At 45.5% G+C, this 17,692-nt stretch overlaps 1 protein-coding gene across 9 annotated transcripts in view; it reads left to right on the forward strand.

Moving 5' to 3' along the window:
• The window catches only part of COL11A2 (collagen type XI alpha 2 chain), a 95,168-nt gene that overhangs the window by 35,582 nt on the left and 41,894 nt on the right, over positions 1–17,692 (forward strand). For all 9 annotated transcript variants that reach the window (XM_042448153.1, XM_042448152.1, XM_042448155.1 and 6 more), the window contains 14 exons: positions 1,763–1,804; positions 1,935–1,997; positions 2,385–2,459; positions 3,542–3,628; positions 6,705–6,761; positions 8,253–8,306; positions 9,634–9,687; positions 10,684–10,737; positions 12,329–12,382; positions 13,259–13,312; positions 14,704–14,748; positions 15,188–15,241; positions 15,327–15,371; positions 16,545–16,598. In XM_042448153.1, the coding sequence (XP_042304087.1) occupies positions 1,763–1,804; positions 1,935–1,997; positions 2,385–2,459; positions 3,542–3,628; positions 6,705–6,761; positions 8,253–8,306; positions 9,634–9,687; positions 10,684–10,737; positions 12,329–12,382; positions 13,259–13,312; positions 14,704–14,748; positions 15,188–15,241; positions 15,327–15,371; positions 16,545–16,598 (792 nt within the window). The remainder of the gene's footprint in view (positions 1–1,762; positions 1,805–1,934; positions 1,998–2,384; positions 2,460–3,541; positions 3,629–6,704; positions 6,762–8,252; positions 8,307–9,633; positions 9,688–10,683; positions 10,738–12,328; positions 12,383–13,258; positions 13,313–14,703; positions 14,749–15,187; positions 15,242–15,326; positions 15,372–16,544; positions 16,599–17,692) is intronic.

A 17,692-nucleotide genomic window follows, 5' to 3' on the forward strand; every position in this document is an offset into this window, starting at 1 on the left:
AGAAAGAAGTCATGCCAGACAAATCTTATCTCTTTCTTTGATAAAATGACCATCTTGGTAGATGAAGGGAATGCTGTGGATGTAGTAGATCTTGATTTCAGTAAGGCCTTTGACATGGTTTCCCATGACATTCTTGCAAACAAGCTTGTAAAATGTGGGCTAGACAAGGCAACTGTTACATGGATCTGTAATTGGTTGACCGGCCGAACCCAAAGGGTGCTCAACAATGGTTCCTTTTCATCCTGGAGAGAAGTGACCAGTGCTATTCAACATCTTTATCAATGACTTGGGTGACAGAAATGGGGGAATACTTATCAAATTTGCAGATGACACCAAACTAAGAGGAGTAGCTAATACCCCTGAGAATAGGATCGAAATTCAAAATGACCTGAATAGACTTGAAAGCTGGGCCAAAGCTAATAAAATGAATTTCAACAGGGAGAAATGTAAGGTATTGCACTTAGGGCAGGAAAATGAAATGGGGTGAAATGGGGTTGGACTGGGTGGTCCTTGGGGTCCATGAGTCTAAATGCAAGCCCTTCCTGGACAAATCTTGTAGAGAAAGATTAGAAACGGTTGCAAACGACTCGAAGGCACAGACAAACAACAAATTACACTCTTCTCTGGGTGTATTTGAGCGTCTGATTTGTGGTTATCTCAAAATAGCCCTAAAATCACAGGCTTTCTGTTTTTGGTGTCATAAACTATAACTCCTTGCATGGAGGGTGCCTTCCCTCACCATCGCAGGATGGTCCCTGAATGAGGAGGAGGTTGCAGCGGTCTCTTCCACGAGGCACAATTGTAGGACTGTGGGTCCACTTTAAATGCCATGGCTGCATTCTATGGGATCCTGGGATTTGTAGTTTGGAGGAGATGTTAGGGGGAAGCTCTTTGGCTAAGAGATCTAAGCCCTTTTCATTACAGTAGTTCAATTGTCTTGGAACTGTGGAATTTGTAGTTTTTAATTACAGTAGTGCAATTTCACTTTGACCGTCCTTGGCTTGGAAATGTGGGATTTGTAGTTTCTCACTGCAGTACTTCAATTGCACTTTAACCATACTTTTCATGATATTAGTTCACTTGCCCTTTAAACCCATCACTGTCTCAGTGCTGTGAGATCCTGGGATGTGTAATTTGAGGGAGACACTGGGAGAGCTAAGCACCCTAAGCATCTAGAACTGCACATCTCAGGATCCCATAGCCTCTTTCCATGACAGCTAAAGTGGAACCACGGTGCTATAACTCAAATTACTCAGAGACTCTTGTTTGGCTGTGGACCGCATATTGATATAGTAGCTCAGTTGTACTTTAGCCATCATTGGCTCAGCCCTCTCTGTTAGCCCCCTGGGATTTGAATTTTTGGGGAGGTCCAGGGGGCCCTTGATATCCGTTGGGTTTTGGTCCCAGGACCCTCTGTGCATGCTTAAGATCTATAAACACACTGGTATTTTTTTATATAAAATAGCAAAAACAAGGCTTTTTTGGGAAATATTTCCAAACTGTGGATGATGGAATCCATGGATGTAGAGGACTGACAGTACAGTACTTAGAATCCTATAGTTTACTAGAAGCCATTCCCAGGATCTAGTAACGTGCAAAGTGGCATCAAGCTGGCATAATTCTGTAGTGCAGATGGCACTCCTGCTCTGGGATTTGCAGTTTGTGGGAGGCACTAGAGCTCTCCGGCTGCACATAAACGTGTGCCTTGGTTGTAACCAACCCTTCTTTTCCATGTATTTTCTCCTTCTTTCTTCCTCTATAGGGCATGTTGGTGGAGGGAGCCCCTGGACCAGAAGGACCCCCGGTAAGAGATGTGTGGACAATGGCATTGCAAGGGTCAGGGTGCGAGAGAATACCCTCCGTCCCTTGCCCCCTTCTTTGTTGGCACACAAACAGCTGCAGACCCCAGTTATGTCTCTTTCTTCTCCTTGCAGGGCATGAGTGGCCCACGAGGTACACAGGGACCCCCCGGACCCCCCGGCGACTCTGGAGAGAGGGTGAGTAAGGAGCAACAGGGACTTCTGCCCTGCAGGAATACATAGGACCCTAGAGTTAGAAGGGACCCCCAAGTGCCATCCAGTACAAACCTCTTCTTCTGCCATGCAGGAATACATAGGATCCTATAGTTGGAAGGGATCCCTGAAAGGCCATCCAGTCCAGCCCCCTTCTGCCATGCAGGAATACATAGGATCCTGGAGTTGGAAGGGACCCCTAAGGGCCCTCCAGTCCAACCCTCTTCTGCCATGCAGGAATACAGAGTGCTTCCAGTTCTATGATTCACCCTATACACACCCACACTTTGTCCATGAATGGGGCCCCAAAATGGCTTCCTTCCCAAACTGCCTGGACATTTTGCACTCAGCGCTCTCTGCTCTCTCCTGCAGGGTCCTCCAGGGCGACCTGGTCTTCCTGGATCAGACGGCAGACCCGGACCTCCCGGCACTTCCATGATGCTCCCGGTGAGTCAGGAACGGGGGGAGCCAGAATAAGGCCCTGAGGGGTCCCCTGATCTTGGGGTGCTGAGCAGGAGGAGGCTCTGCACAATATTTAGCAATGGTGGGTCTTACTGGGCTGGCTGACTGTGTCCAGAAGTGACCAAATGCTTCCAGTGCGCGAGTGCGGTGAATTATCTGCAGGTTTTATTCCTTGTGGAGCTGTCCAACAGCAAAACATCAGGGAAACATCAAAGTGGTGGCTGCATGGGCCAGAATACACTCTAAGGGTATCCTGGTCCTGAAACTTCCCCATTACCTGGCACTCCCATTGCAATGCCATACATCTGTTTGCGTGTGTGTCCTGCTGTGCCAACTGGTACTGCCCCCATGGCACGTCACCAGCTGTGAAGTTAGAACAAGTGTTGGACGTTCTGACCTCAGAGTGAGCAACTGACTGCTACCGTGCCGGACAACATAGCGGTATGCATTGTAAACAGCTGCTGGGCATCGCAACCGAGGACTCCAGGCTTTCTGGGACGATACAGAGCAAAAGGCACATTTTTAGCATTCATTATAAAAAGGAGTATACCACCGGTTTGATGCTGAATGGATTTGTCCGACTGCACCAGAAGTGGGGTTTGGGCCCTGCATCATCCATCAAGAGGGCATTATCATGCCACGATTTGAATTTGAGGGCAAAGGGCTTGAAATTAGAGGAACACCGACATCTAAAGCTATGCAGATGACACCATCCTGCTAGCAGAAAATAACAAACGACTGGATCATGCCCTACAGACAGCAAGGACATCTTGGAACACCTAATAAGTCAGCCTCAAAGAAGACGTGTAAGAAACATGGCCTGCCAGTGAGGACCATGCGGCGAGAAAAAGATTGAGAAAAGTGCTTGAGATGGAAAGGTTCTGGAGAATGGGGAGCAATCTTGGATTTGGCAACTCTCTCCAGTTGTGATCCAAAGGGCCCAATGCCAAGGCTGGTGCCATTTCCTGGTGCAAAGGCAATGCATCTTTGGAGCAAGCAGAAAGGATGTAAAATTAAAAACGGGGCACCACAGGTCTGTCGTAACTCTCCGTTTTTTCCTCTTCCAGTTCCGTTTCGGGAGCAGCGGAGGCGGCAAGGGGCCCGTGGTGGCCGCCCAAGAAGCCCAAGCCCAAGCCTTCCTGCAGCAAGCCCGCGTGAGTCTGGATTTAAGCCATCAGGGTGGGATTGTGTATCTGTGTGTGCAGAAATATGGAAAGGAAATTTGGGGAAGAATCCCGCTGGTGCTACTTAGATAATGGGAAGAAGGAATCCTTCTCCCGTTTGCAGACGATGCAATGCAACTACAGACGATGCGATTAATTTGTATCCCGCTGGACAGAAATGAAATAAATTAAATAATAATAATAATAATAATAATATTTATTTGTATACCGCCCTCTGGCAAACCAATCCGGGCGGTTAACAACAGTAAAATATAAAATATGACAATTAAAAACACTTTATCCCTCCCCCCCTTAAGACAGTATTAAACAATATAACATATTAAAAACACAATATCAAGCATAAAAATAGCAGTTAAAACTAAAAACCCTGATATCCCTCTGTTGATCCTCAACCATCACTAAGATGGGGCCACGGGAGGAATCAGGGAATCAGGGAACCTGGGAATCTGGAAAGGCCTGCCGGAAGAGATCCGTCTTGACCGCTTTTTTAAAGCTGTCTAATGATGTTATCTGACGGATCTCATCCGGCAGGTCGTTCCAGAGTTTGGGGGCGACAGCAGAGAACGCCCTCTGGGAGGTCGCCGCAAGCCTAGATTTTAGAGGCTGTAGTAAGTTCCTCCCAGAGGACCGGAGAGCGCGGGGAGGATTGTATGGGAGGAGGCGGTCTCTAAGATAGTTTGGACCCAAGCCATTTAGGGCTTTAAAGGTGATAACCAACACCTTGTACTGGGCCCGGAAGCTGATAGGCAGCCAGTGGAGAGACCTCAAAACCGGAGTAATGTGGTCCCTCCTAGATGTACCTGACACAAGCCTGGCTGCCATGTTTTGAACCAGCTGTAATTTCCGAGTCAAGCACAGGGGTAGCCCCATGTAGAGTGCATTACAGAAATCAAGGCGTGAGGTTACCAGTGCGTGCACAACCGTCTCGAGATCCCTTACTTCCAGAAAAGGGCGCAGCTGGCGTATCAGCCGAAGCTGATAACAGGCACTCCTGACCGTCGCATTTACCTGATTTGTCATCAGGAGCGACGAGTCAAGGAGCACCCCCAGACTGCGAACACAGTCACTGGAGGAGAGTGTGACCCCATCCAGGACTGGAGGTTGCAACCCAATTCTTGGTTTCGGGGCCGCTACCATGAGCACCTCCGTCTTGTCTGGATTCAGTTTCAATCTGTTTTTCCTCATCCAGCCCATTACCGCCTGAAGACATTCATTGAGAGAAGAGATGCCATCGGAATTCGAGGCCGACGAACGAGATACGGAGAAATAGATTTGGGTGTCATCAGCATACTGATAACACCCAGCACCATAACTCTGCATTATCTCACCCAGCGGCTTCATATAGATGTTAAATAACATCGGGGACAAAATAGCCCCCTGAGGAACCCCACAAGTGAGGTACCTCTTACTGGAGCTACAGTCCCCGAGTAGCGGCAATAGGGCATGGGAAGAGGGCTTCCTGGTGGCTGCTCCCACGCATATCATTCTGTTCAACAGGCATTGTGCATTTTAAGTGCTTTAATTGCTTTTAAAAATAGTTGCACGTACTATTCCTTTTTTAAAACAAACATGGTATATCACACTTTTATGTTTGCTCAGTTTTGATCTATGATGTAAGATACTTTTTGGGAGCAAAATGGGGCGATAAATAAATAAATATGCTCTGTTAAGCGAGGCTGGATCCGCATGAATCGGGATAATCTGCAAGCAGTTTGGCATATTCTGGCCCTGGAGTTTCACCAGTGTTCCTGCCACTGCATTTTCTGGGGCCGCCATTGTGACGCTGGGTGGCTATTTGCATGGGATTTGATGCCGGCAGAATCAAGTCGGAACGAGGGACCCAGCAGTATGGGATTGATGCTGGGTGCCTCATTCTGACCTCTGTCTGATTCGCGCCGGTGTCACCTTGTAAACAGGCGCCGGGCATTGCAACCAAGGATAATTCATTGTAATCCATGTTAAGGGTGGCATACTCTGGTTTCTGTGCTGAATTGGCCGTACGTCATCCAGGCATTTTGCACCAGAACCTGGGATTGTCCGGACTGCTTGCCGAGACGGACACGGCCTGTGGGCACAACCAAACTAACGGGAAGATCCTAGACTCTGTTCTGATTTCATACTGGTTTCAACACCACTTTTAACTGTTGTGACTCTGTCCTATGGAATCCTGGGATTTGCAGTTTGGCGAGGCACCAGTACATTTGAGCAGAGAAGACCTTGCAAAACTACAAATCCCAGGATCCCCATAAGATACAGCTACAGCACTTAAAGTGGGGTCAAACTGTATTATTTCTACAGTGTGGATGCCCAAATTCTGTTTCCTCAGATGCATAGAAGAAGTAAAGCTATGCTACAACTTCTTTCTTTCAGTGACTGGCTGTACAGATTGCCCCTAAGGTTTGGCCTGCAGCCACCCTTTTCTTCGCCAGATCTGGGTTGCGGCATCCACACGCTGCAGACCTGATATGGCCTTTCCGCAGTGCAAAAAGAAGCTGCAAAAAGAGCCTTTCTGCGCCATGGAAAAGGCGTCATACCTGCTGGTGCCACAGCTTCTCTGCGCTCTTTTAGTGCTGCATCATCTGGATGCAGTGCCAGAGGAGTGCTGTGACGCTGCCTGGCATATGGTAGGGTGTGTGGTGTCGCGCTGGTGTGGGGGCAGACTTAGGGTTGCCATGCCCCCACGACGGCCTTTGATGCTGGTCTATGTAGCCCCTTGGTCTCAAAGGTGCTACAAGATCCCTTCGCAAACTGATATCCTAGACTAACACCAAGGTTTCTTGTAGGATCCTGGGATTTGTAGTTTGCTTGGAGGCACTGTCAAAAGGGAGAGGATCACAGAGTTCCTCCACCAAACTATGAATCCCAGTTTTCCAGGATAGTTAAAGAGGGGTGCAAGGACTAACACTGGCAACTCTTTTGCATTCTTCTACGAAAATGTCACATATGCAGTCACAAACCCCACGTTTTATTTCTGGTGCCCTTTCTGGGGTCTCTATGTGGCTTTGCAGAGGTCTAACCCCCTAACTCTTTTTCCTTCACCCCACAGATGGCCTTGCGCGGCCCCCCAGGACCCATGGGATACACCGGCCGGCCGGGCATCTTGGTGGGTATTTGTCCTTTTTGGGAGCTGAAGAAGGACTAAAATAACAGGTCTTGTTTTATGGGGTCCAGAGTTTGCCCTCTGCATGTGTGTCTGTATTTTAGGGGTGCAAGGAATCCTTTCAAATTTTCACACTCTCATTGAGGAAGAATCGCATCCAAGAAAAGCTTGATGGTTGCACAAACAACTATATATCCCAAGGATGGCAATTCTGCTTATTTCATTCTCCTGCAGACGGGGAAAAGCATGTCCAAAAATGTCCACTCCCCACTGGGCAAGATGGCCAGATGTTTTGTTCATGTTTGGATGGTTTTTCGTATTTCAGGGGCCTTTTAAAATGGAAATTCCTTTTGCACAAACAAATATTATTTATGTAAACATATAGGTGTGTGTGTGTGATATATGTTTATATAAATAATATTTGCTTCTGCAAAAGGAATTTTCACAAAACACAGCTTCTTTATCTGCAAATATTTCAGGACCTTTTTGTGTGTGAAAATTCCTTTTGCACTATATATATATATATATATATACACACACACAGTATAGCATGGTGTTGTTTAGAGTTTTGCAAGGACAAGGTTTTCACAGAAGAGCCCCTAAATTTTTTTTGGGGGGGGGAATCATTTGAGGAGATCTTTTAAAACTCTGGCAGAGTAATTTCATCCAGTGGGGGGCAAAAATATCTGAACTTCTTTCTGTGGTCTCCTCTGCACTGCCAAACTAATGCAGTCTGACAGTAGTACTCAATGGTGGCTTAATGCTATGGAATCCTGGGACTTGTAGTTTGGTGAGATATTCCCTGTCAGAGGCCTCCGGTGCCACAGTGAACTACAAATCCCAGGATCCCACAGCATGGAGCTGCTATGGCAGTTAAAGTGGTGTCAAGATGCATCACTTTTGCAGTTCAGGTGAGAACTGTGCAAGGGTAAGTCAAGCATTACCTGTGTTACTTATTTGCACCAGAACTGAGGAGACGTTACTTCTGTACCTTTGCGCACAGCTTTCCCCAGCCCTTTCTCTCATTTTAGAGAGTCTTGAGTGCTAGATTAATCAATGCTAATCCATGAATCTGGAGTGCTGTGGTTGCTTTTAAGATATGCCAAAGTATCGCTGTGTTCTGCCTAATCCCCCTGCAGTTGTGTTGCCTAGAGCATCTCTCCTCTCTCACACAAAAAACACTCCTCAGCAGGATGCATTTCTGGACCAGCGGATTCAGAGTCCTGTCCGCACTACCTACTTACAATGATATGATTCCACTTCCCATCATGGCAACATCCAATGGGATCCTGGGACTTGATGTTTGGGGGCAAAGGTGCTTAGAATTCTCTGCCAGGTTTGCAAATCTCAGGTTTGCGTTGGATGATGGAGCCACCATGGGAGTTAAAGTGGAACCGTAATGCTGGAATTGGACAGTGCGGAAGGTAGTGTTGACCCATGTGTTCCCCTGTCCACCTCCAAAGACCAGCTGATCATGACACTTTTCTCTTCCAGGGTCAACCTGGCAGCCCTGGCGTGAAGGGGGAAGCAGGAGACTTTGGCTTCCAGGTAAGGTGACCTTTGACCTCAGGTGAAGATTCATGGGGGTCCTAGATTTCCTGGTTGCACCCTCAGGACCTCCATCTTTGGAATTGCATCTTTTTAAGGTCTCCTTTGACCCCAAAAGGAGGAACCTCAAGACCTTGCTCTGCCAGCTCCAACGGAGCAAGAAGCATCCAATCAGAGCTAAGATCTCTTCCTTAGTGCTCCCAGGGTTTTTTTTGGAAGCCCACCTGCCCTGCAGGAAGGCATTGCCTTGTGTCACGATGGAAAATCCCCCCCCAGAACAGTTGCCCCCCCGCATTCCCTACAACCAGATGTTTAAAGGGCTTCAGTTGATGGCCCCCAAAACCCTTTCTTGTGTATGGTGTGTGTTGCGTTTGTGCAGTCATGCGTGTATGGAGAGCATCTGTGTCTCACAGGAGTGAGACAAATAAGTGAAGGAGTGTGCATGAATGTAAGGGTCTGGAATATGTCAAATATGTGATAATGTGTGTATGTGTGTGTGTGAGAGAATGTGTGCAAGGGAATGCATGTGCCTTATAGAAGAGATATGTGTGAAAGAATATGGGTGTTTATGTGTGTGTAAGAGAGAGTGTACATGATTTTGTGGATTACAGATGTCGAGTCTCCCGTATCTGGAATGCCAAAATCCAAAAACACTCCAAAATCCCAAACTTTTTTTCATGGGGGCTGAGACAGAGTGACCCCTTGACTTTTGTGATGGTTCAATGGGCACAAACCACATTTCATGCACAAAATTATTTTTAAAACATTGTGTATAAAATTACCTTCAGGCTGTGTGTATAAGGTTTATGTGAAACATAAATACATTTCATGTTTAGACATGGGCCCCATCTCCAAGATATCTTGATGCAAATGCCCCCAAATCCAAAATGGTCCAAGGGTTTGGCTGAGATGTAGGGACACCTTTGCTTTCTGACGTTGTTCCATGCACAAAAATGCCTTTTGGTAATTGAATAAGGTTTATTCAAAACATAAATGGATTTCATGTTTGGACTTGGGTCCCGTCTCCAAAATATCTCATTGTGTATGCATGCAAATATTCCAAAATCTGAAGCCTGAAACTCTCCTGGTCCTGAGCGTTTTGGATAATAAGGGAGATGCAACTTGTATTCCTGGACATGTATAAGAGAAAGTATGTGTGTGCAGACAGGAGGTGTGTGAGAGACAATACACTTGAGTGTGACTATGTGCATCTCATGAGCGTGTGAGGAGAAAAGGGGTGTGTGAAGACATCAGGTCCCCCTTTCATTCCCTTCCAACCGGAGACCCTCCTTGACCAGGCAACTCAGGATGTGCTTTTCCTTGCCAGGGGCCGCGGGGACCCAATGGCTTGACCGGACCCCCAGGGAAGCCTGGACGTCGGGTAAGTTTCTTCCTTCCTTGCTTTTTTTAAAAACTGAACTTGTCTATCAAAACAATCCAGAAAAGTAACTTTTCAAAAAACACTAAGAGCAAGGGCTGTCATTTTCGCAGTGAGAGTCTCTTCAGTGGTGTGCATGTGTCTGTTGTTGTGCCTCCCCTCTTTCTAATTTTCCAGAGCAGAGTGGGCCTTTCACATTTACTGGGGTTGGGGGAAAGTGGGGAAACACAAATAAAAAGTGCCTGTATATTTTAACCTGAGAGAACACTTCTCTAGGAATCTCTAGCTCCTCCAGCGCAACTCTGTGGTCAACATGCGCCAGACATTGACCATGGAATTGCGTTGGAGGACCTACAGATGCCTAGAGAAGTCTAGGAATCTCTAGGTCCTCCAGCACAACTCTGTGGTCAACATGTGCTGGAAACTGACCATAGAATTGTACTGAAGGAGCTACAAATGCCTAGAGAAGTGTTCTCTCTAGGAATCACTAAGTCCTCCGACATGATTTCATGTGGACATTGACCATAAAGTTGCTCTGCACGATCTACAGATTCCTAGAGAAACAAAATCAATGAATAATGAAATGCATAAAAGTCAAAGCCACAAATGTAGAGGAATGTCTGTCTTGAAATTCTTTGAAAAGCTGTGGCTTTTAATGGTTTTGAAAAGATTTTCCTGTGGTTTTTATCAGTATCATTTTTTAAAAGTTTGTGTGGTGGGATCCCTTAGATCCATTATGGGAAGGAAGGTGAGATTTTTTAAAAATAAATAACAAAATAAGTAAATAAAAATGTAAAAATAGCGAAAAGGAGGCGAAGGAGGAGGAGGAGGAGGAGGAGAAGTTGCTTTAGAAAACCAGGGAAGATGGCAAGGAGGCCTGTGGCCAAGGCAAATACCAAGGTATTTGCACAACAGATATCTGGCAACTTTTCCAAATATGCCAGCGATGTGGGAGTAACCTTGTTCACCCTGTTGCATTTTCTCTGGTCTTTCCCGCAGGGCCGTGCCGGCGCAGATGGCGCCCGGGGGATGCCAGGGGAGTCTGGTGCCAAGGTAAGGTGGCACCTGAAGGTGTTTCCTCCACCTCTGGGTCTAGCGCCTTCTGTGGGTCCATCAGGGTTTGGAGATGATCACACAAGGGCCAATTCCATTACAACTGCACCATTGGAAGTTGGCGGGAAAACCGTGCGATAGTGATATTTTCACACTTGGACCCTCAACAGACCAGCAAAAAATGCCATCGTGAGGGCAGAATGGGGATGTGGTGTCATATCAATGTCACATCACCCAATCAACCACACAGCGGGCAGCATAATGCCATGTCTTTGGCGCAGTATGTAGACACATCGTACCAAAGAGACACGTAAAAGCTGCGGTGGCACTGGAAAGGGTGGCACAAAAATAACCCACTTTTTGCGGGTTCTTTTTGTGCCAGGTTGGGGGCATGGTGTGGTTGCCGCATCCTCGACCCAGGGCTTCCAGGGGTGGCACACTGCCACTTCTTAGCAGCGGTCTGCCAAGCCCCGTAGTAATAATGATACAAAAATGGCAGAGAAACACAATTGCATTCTGTATTCTTGTATTATTTATATATTGTTATCAAACATTTTGTGCATGCACTGCTTCGGCATTACTGCGCATGTCTGAGAATCATGGTTCCGTCCCGAACAGAACAAAATAAACTTGATATATTTCACAACATTATTTTACATTTATTTTTATCCAGCTGAAACAAAATGGTGCCCTGCGCCTCAAAATATGAGATAACCCCAGTAACAGTCGCAGCGATGAGAACTGAAAGGCAGTCTGGGAAAGTTCCTGGTTTGCTCTGCCATCGTGTGAAGGAAACGTTTTTGGCTTCCGCAGAGTTTCCCTGTTAAAATTCTTTTTGGAAACAAATCCATCTTAAGATCCAAGAAATGTTGGAAATAAGTTTTGAATTAAAGACTGAAATTTATGTGTTAAACATGTTGGACAAAATAAATCCTCAAGTCGAAAAGAAATACTAAAGAGTTATCCTATTTGGATGACAGCAGCAAGGCTAATAATAGGAGAGAATGGGGAAAAACAGGAATGACTGAACGACTTTGATAAATCAAGGAGATACTGATCGGCAAAATGAAGCGTGATCCCCAATCCAAGTATATTGCAAGAAAAGATGGCAATAAGAGGGCAAGCAAATCTAGAAATGGAAGGAGAGCCTCCATTAATTTTGTATGGAAGGGTATGGTACATAGAATAATAATGAGAGATACGGTGATTAAATGGAAATCAAAAAAGACAAATATACAACAGTAGGAAAAAGCAAGGTGTTTATATAGCAGGAACAAAGGAAGTTTGCAATGTATGGAGTTGTATATAACGTTGTAGTATGATGAAATAAATAGCTGGGATTTTTTAATGTTTTGTTTTATTAAAAATGTATAAAAATTAAAAAAAACAAGGAAGTCTAGGATCCTTACCCTTTATGTCAAAGTACGGGATGACTGCAAAGTCAGGTGAAAACATGTGCGCAATAATGGCAGGAGCACCCAGTTTCTCTCCCGTCTCTTAGCCCTGTGGGACAATCTCCATAGTCTCTGTTTGAGGTCCCCTTCTCTGGTCAAAGACTCAGGGGACCCGGGTCTTTCTTTCCTCTCCGCAGGGCGAACGAGGGTTCGACGGACTTCCAGGCCTCCCAGGGGAGAAAGGACACAGGGTAAGCATAGTAGAAGAAGTGCCGCCTAGTATTCACAGCAGAAGGAGGAGGCCGTGATGGTGTCCTTAGGATCTTCAAGGCTCCCACATTCTTCTCTCTTGCTCCATGCTGGAGATCCTGTACTGAGCAGTGGGCTGGAATGGAGGGCCAATGGGGGTCAGTGGCCTCCCTAGGGTCTGGGTCACTTGGTGCGGTCACTCACATGATGTCAGCCCCCCATTGACCGCCTCCTCCTCCCCCCATTTCTTTCTTTTTTAATTACATTTCTTAATAAGCAAGTATATTTTACATCTCTTGTATATCATCTACATTATTTCCCCACTCACCCTCTTTCTGTCTCAAAATATTTTTCTTGATATTATATTTCACTGTTTCCTGTTTCCTGTTTACATAACAGCAAGAAACAAATGTTGGGAAATAATTCTTTAAATGATATGAGAGAGCGGCATGAATCATTGTATATGTATAGCTGCTGAATGGAAGACCAGAAGTCCCTTTCTTCTTCTTCTTTTACTTTGTTCTCTTTTCTTCTTCTTCTTTCCTTTCCTTTTTTGACCTTTGTAATTTTTAATGTATTTCAAAAAAATTAATACACACACACACACACACACTTGGAAAGACTAGTTTATATTTTACATGAGCTTTTGTGGAGATCAATCCATTCGCTCAGAAGCGTTTCTGCATTACTGAAATTCACCCACTGAGCATCCGGAGTCCAGATGCAACCGAAAGGAGCTCAGCGGTCACAAAATCCTACCAGAAAACTACAATTCCCAGGTTCCTCTGGATGGAGGGAGATGGGGGACAGGAGAGCAGCTATTTTAAATTAGGTCTACAAGCATTTTAATTGCAACTTTTACTCCCTTTCCCTGCTAGGGAGACTCCGGATCGCAAGGGATCCATGGCCCTCCGGGAGAAGACGGCGAGAGGGTAAGAACTACGGATTAATTAGGAAAAAGGAGCGATTTCGGGTGGGCGGATTTCATTCCAAGACACCAAAATCCTGTAATATAAGTTGAATACCTTATATAAAACAGCAAAATCAAGGTATGCTTTTTGGAATAGATAGATAGATAGATAGATATTGAATATTTTTGAAGCCGTGGATGCTTGAATTGGTGGATAAAGAATCCATGGATATAGAGAGCTGACTGTAAATGGCATCCTTGATATAAAACAGTGAACAACTCAAAAGGTTTGATATTGCAATATTTTCGAGCCATAGTTGGTTGAATTGGTGGATACCAAACCCTTGGATACAGATGGCTGATTTATATCCTGCCTTCCAGCCAGACGAATTTATACAGTGTAGGATGAAAGGTTGAAAAAGAAAATGAACAAGTTACTGAGTTAAAAGGACAGATAGAAATGGGAGAAAGGAGTTTGGAGGAGTTTGAAGGCTCGCATGAAACCAGTTGTGAATGACCATGGCAGGAAATTGATCACACAAGAATCCATCATTTCTAGCCAGTCGCTGGCCATGTCTGGACGGGCAAAATCAAATGCCTACTCCATCCTCTTGGCCGGAAGTCCATACAACACAAGACACAGTCCTCAAATCTGGTGATGACAGTCCTAATCGGATGACGTCTGACCCATTTAGTGCCAAACCTGGGATATAATACTCTTTAAATGGTTTTTAAAAAGTCACTAGTTGCTCCAGGGATTATTCAGACATTGTTGTTTTTAGTGTGACTCTGCGAATAATCTCAGGGGTTATTCAGACGGTGAAAATAATCTGGGTTGAATCTTTGTTGTTCACATGCATTTCGAATGCATCCAATTAAATTTGGTGGGGGCTGTCAAAAAACCCATTTCATCTCGGATAATTGATAATTGGGTTTCCTCCAACATTTTAAATGATTGGCATCGTTGGCAGTGTGAATAACCAATGCAGATAGACCTCTTGGTCAAGAGGACAGGGTGACCCCTGTGTAGTCTAGACTCCATGCTGAATGGACAAGGAGACTGTTTTATTTGCCCCATCCAGACCTGGCCAGGGACTTGGTAGAAATGACTGTTTTGTGGTCATTTCTCTGCTGTAATCATTCCTAACTAGTTGCTCCTGGAGTATCCTGTCCTCTGCGGACGCCGCCACTTAGTTCCTTGTGGACTAGCCACTTGAGTTTGTTAAAAGGCAGAAGGTGAGGGTCATGGGATATATGGGGCTGAATGAGGAGTCTCCAAACACAGGGAAAGGAGGGGGGCATAAATGCAGGATTTGGGAGGACATTGCTTCCCACGAAGCAACTGCCTCTCTGCCTCTGGACCCAGACTCCGAAATTCCAGGTGATGCTTTTTTATCCTTCTTCTGATTCCAGGGAGATGATGGAGAAGTCGGACCAAGGGGCCTTCCAGGAGAACCGGTACGTACCTCCGAGTCCTGCAAGGGATTCTGGGAAGGAGCGCACCTCTCATGGTCCAGCAAAGACCACTGTTTTGTAGTGTATTGTATTTAAATTTACTGTGTGCCATCTTGAGCCCATATATTGGGAGAAAGATGGGATATAAGTAAATAAAAGAAGAAGAAGAAGATGAAGACCAAAATATTGTGCAAATATCTACCATCTTTCCAAATATTCCAAAAACACGGGAGAAACATTGTTTGCATGAACAGCGGGCAAAGAGGCAAGTGCGCTTGGGATGTTGTTGTTGTGTGTTATCTGCCATCAAACCGACTCTGTTGCATGGTAGTCCTACAAACCTGTGAGAACGAGGCGGCAAAAAAAGTAAATGAAATAAAAAAAGTGTTGCTTCATTAACGGGGTGCTTTCTCTTCCTCTTGTTGCTTTCCTTCCCCTGCAGGGACCCAGAGGTTTGCTGGGCCCGAAAGGCCCCCCAGGCATCCCAGGACCCCCGGTAAGTCTTGGGAAGGGTCCCCCATTCCACAGACCACCCCCCGGCCCTAAGACCACTAACCTCCCATCTGTCCGTGTCCCTGTAGGGCGTCCGAGGCATGGATGGACCCCATGGACCCAAGGGCAACCTGGTGAGTAGCTGCCGTGGGCTCTCTTTGGACAGGGGGCCGATTAGGGGTCTCACAGGCCCCCTTTATGGCCTGTTTCCTTCGAACACGGCTCTCCAGGGCAAGGAGAGGGGTGTCTCTACCCAACATCTTAACAGCTTTGTTTGCCAAAGTTTTTAGTAGCATAGTTTTTCATTATCCATAACACACATGCAAAACATCTATCCCTCTTATTCATTTTCTATATACAAGCTAAACCCACAAAACCTGTTATCCCTCTATCCCTTCCCTCCTGCCTCGGATCTTTACTTTCCACGCTGGGATTGATTATTTATTATTTATTCTTCCCTTCATACAAATTTTCTTTTCTTCCACCTCCTCTTTGATCATCCTCTTTGCTATTATTCTGTCCCTGCGAGCTATATTCTTAATCTTATTTTATTAATCTTATTATATTGCAATCTTATCTCATTAATCTTATTACACCAGTATTCCAGTTATTTTAAGCATATCTAATTTTGGTTAGTTATACATTAAACAATCATTTGGTTTCCCTTCTTTTCCCCATTTTTTAATTGTTTTATTCTAAATAAGACAAGTTAATTTGTCCATTTCCATTGAGGCTAGTACATTTCAGGTGCTTTCTTATCTCTTTCCCTTCTACCTTTCCCTTAAGTAAAAATAACTCCAACATTATTTGCATTATTTTATGTATTTTGAGCCAGTATCCTTTTGTTTGTGGACATACCCTCCAAATGTGGTAGAGCACCCCTCTATTTATTCCACATTTCCAATATTTCAAATGGTCACTTTTATGTATTTTCCTTAATTTAGATGGTGTCATGTACCAGCTGCGGGTCTTCTTAGAAAAATGTTCTTTAACGTCCACATTTCATGTAAATTGTATTTGGTTTCCCAAAGCTTTAAACGCTGCCCTGCTTGCACTTAAAATGGTTGCAACACAGAATGAAATTTGTTTTTCTGCACCGCCATTGAAAAGACAAGGACCCTCTCCAGCTTCCCGAGGGGACGATTTCATGGAGACGAGAGCAGCCTCAGTCTCCAATTTTGGGGAAATTGCCCCCTTATCCCTTCCTCAAATTTATGGCTCCTTGGGTCCACAGACCCCCAACCCCAAACCTGTCCCCTTCCATTTTGTGGGCCAGGGTCTGACTTCTCCTCTTTGTTCCTTGCCAGGGTCCGCAAGGGGAGCCAGGACCCCCCGGCCAGCAGGGGACACCAGGGACGCAGGTGAGTGAAGGCGAGCAGACGGACAAACAGAGGGGCCCCATAGCACATGGTCAAGGCCGTCATTGGCCTTCTTCCGTGGCCCCACGTCCCGCCACGGCTGAGGAGGGGTTGCCTGGGAAGCCCCGAAGGAGCTGGGCAGCCATACTTTCCCTTCCCTCCATTGCTGTCCACAGAGCCTAGGCTGCCTTTGAACATGGAGGCTCCATTAAAATAGACATTGGCTGCATCCGCACAGCAGGAATAATGCACTTTGATGCCACTTAATAGCTCTGGCTCCATGCTATGGGACTCTTGGGATGTGTAGCTTTGTGAGGTATTTAGCCATCTCAGTCAGAGAGCGCTGTCACCACAACAAACTATAAATCCCATTATTCCCATAAGGTGCATCCATGGCCATTCAAGTGGTGCCAAACTGCATTAATTCTGCAGTCAGAGGAGAATTAATTCTGCAGCCGTTGATGGGCAGATTTATACAGCTGCATCCACACTGCAGAAATAATCCGGTTTGACACCACTTTAATGCTGTGTCATGTCTCCATGCTGTGGTATTCTGCAAATTGAAATTTGTTGTGGCATCAGAGCTCTCTGACAGAAAAGACTGAGTGTCTCGCAAAACTACAGTTTCCAGGATAAAATGGCGTGAAACTGGATTATTTCTGCAGTGTGGATGCAGCCTACATTTGTTTGGATGCACTACGAAAGAAAAGAAAGTAAAATCTAAATTGTAATCTTGAATTAAAACTCCCAGAATCCCTTTGGAGGATCCTGGCAGCTATGGTCCAAGAAAGGACCTTTCCCAGGCTCTGTAGCTCCTCCTGTATACATCACTTAAATACACATTGATTTAAATTGACAAATACAATGTACACATATTAAAAGAACTTAAAATTCACAATTTAAAAACCACCTGGATAAACCTTTTGGAAGAGGCAGGTCTCCAATGCTCCTTTAAATTTAGGCAGCATATTCGGCTCTCGGATCTCTTCCGTCCGGTCATTCCTCAGTTTGGGGGTGTCTGAAGAAAACATCCTCTGGCTGACAGTTGCCAACCTAATCCTGGCTGGCTAGAGCCTGGGATTGGAATTAATTTTTAA

Source organism: Sceloporus undulatus, chromosome 2 (genome assembly GCF_019175285.1).
Source record: "Sceloporus undulatus isolate JIND9_A2432 ecotype Alabama chromosome 2, SceUnd_v1.1, whole genome shotgun sequence".
Lineage (NCBI taxonomy): Eukaryota > Metazoa > Chordata > Lepidosauria > Squamata > Phrynosomatidae > Sceloporus > Sceloporus undulatus.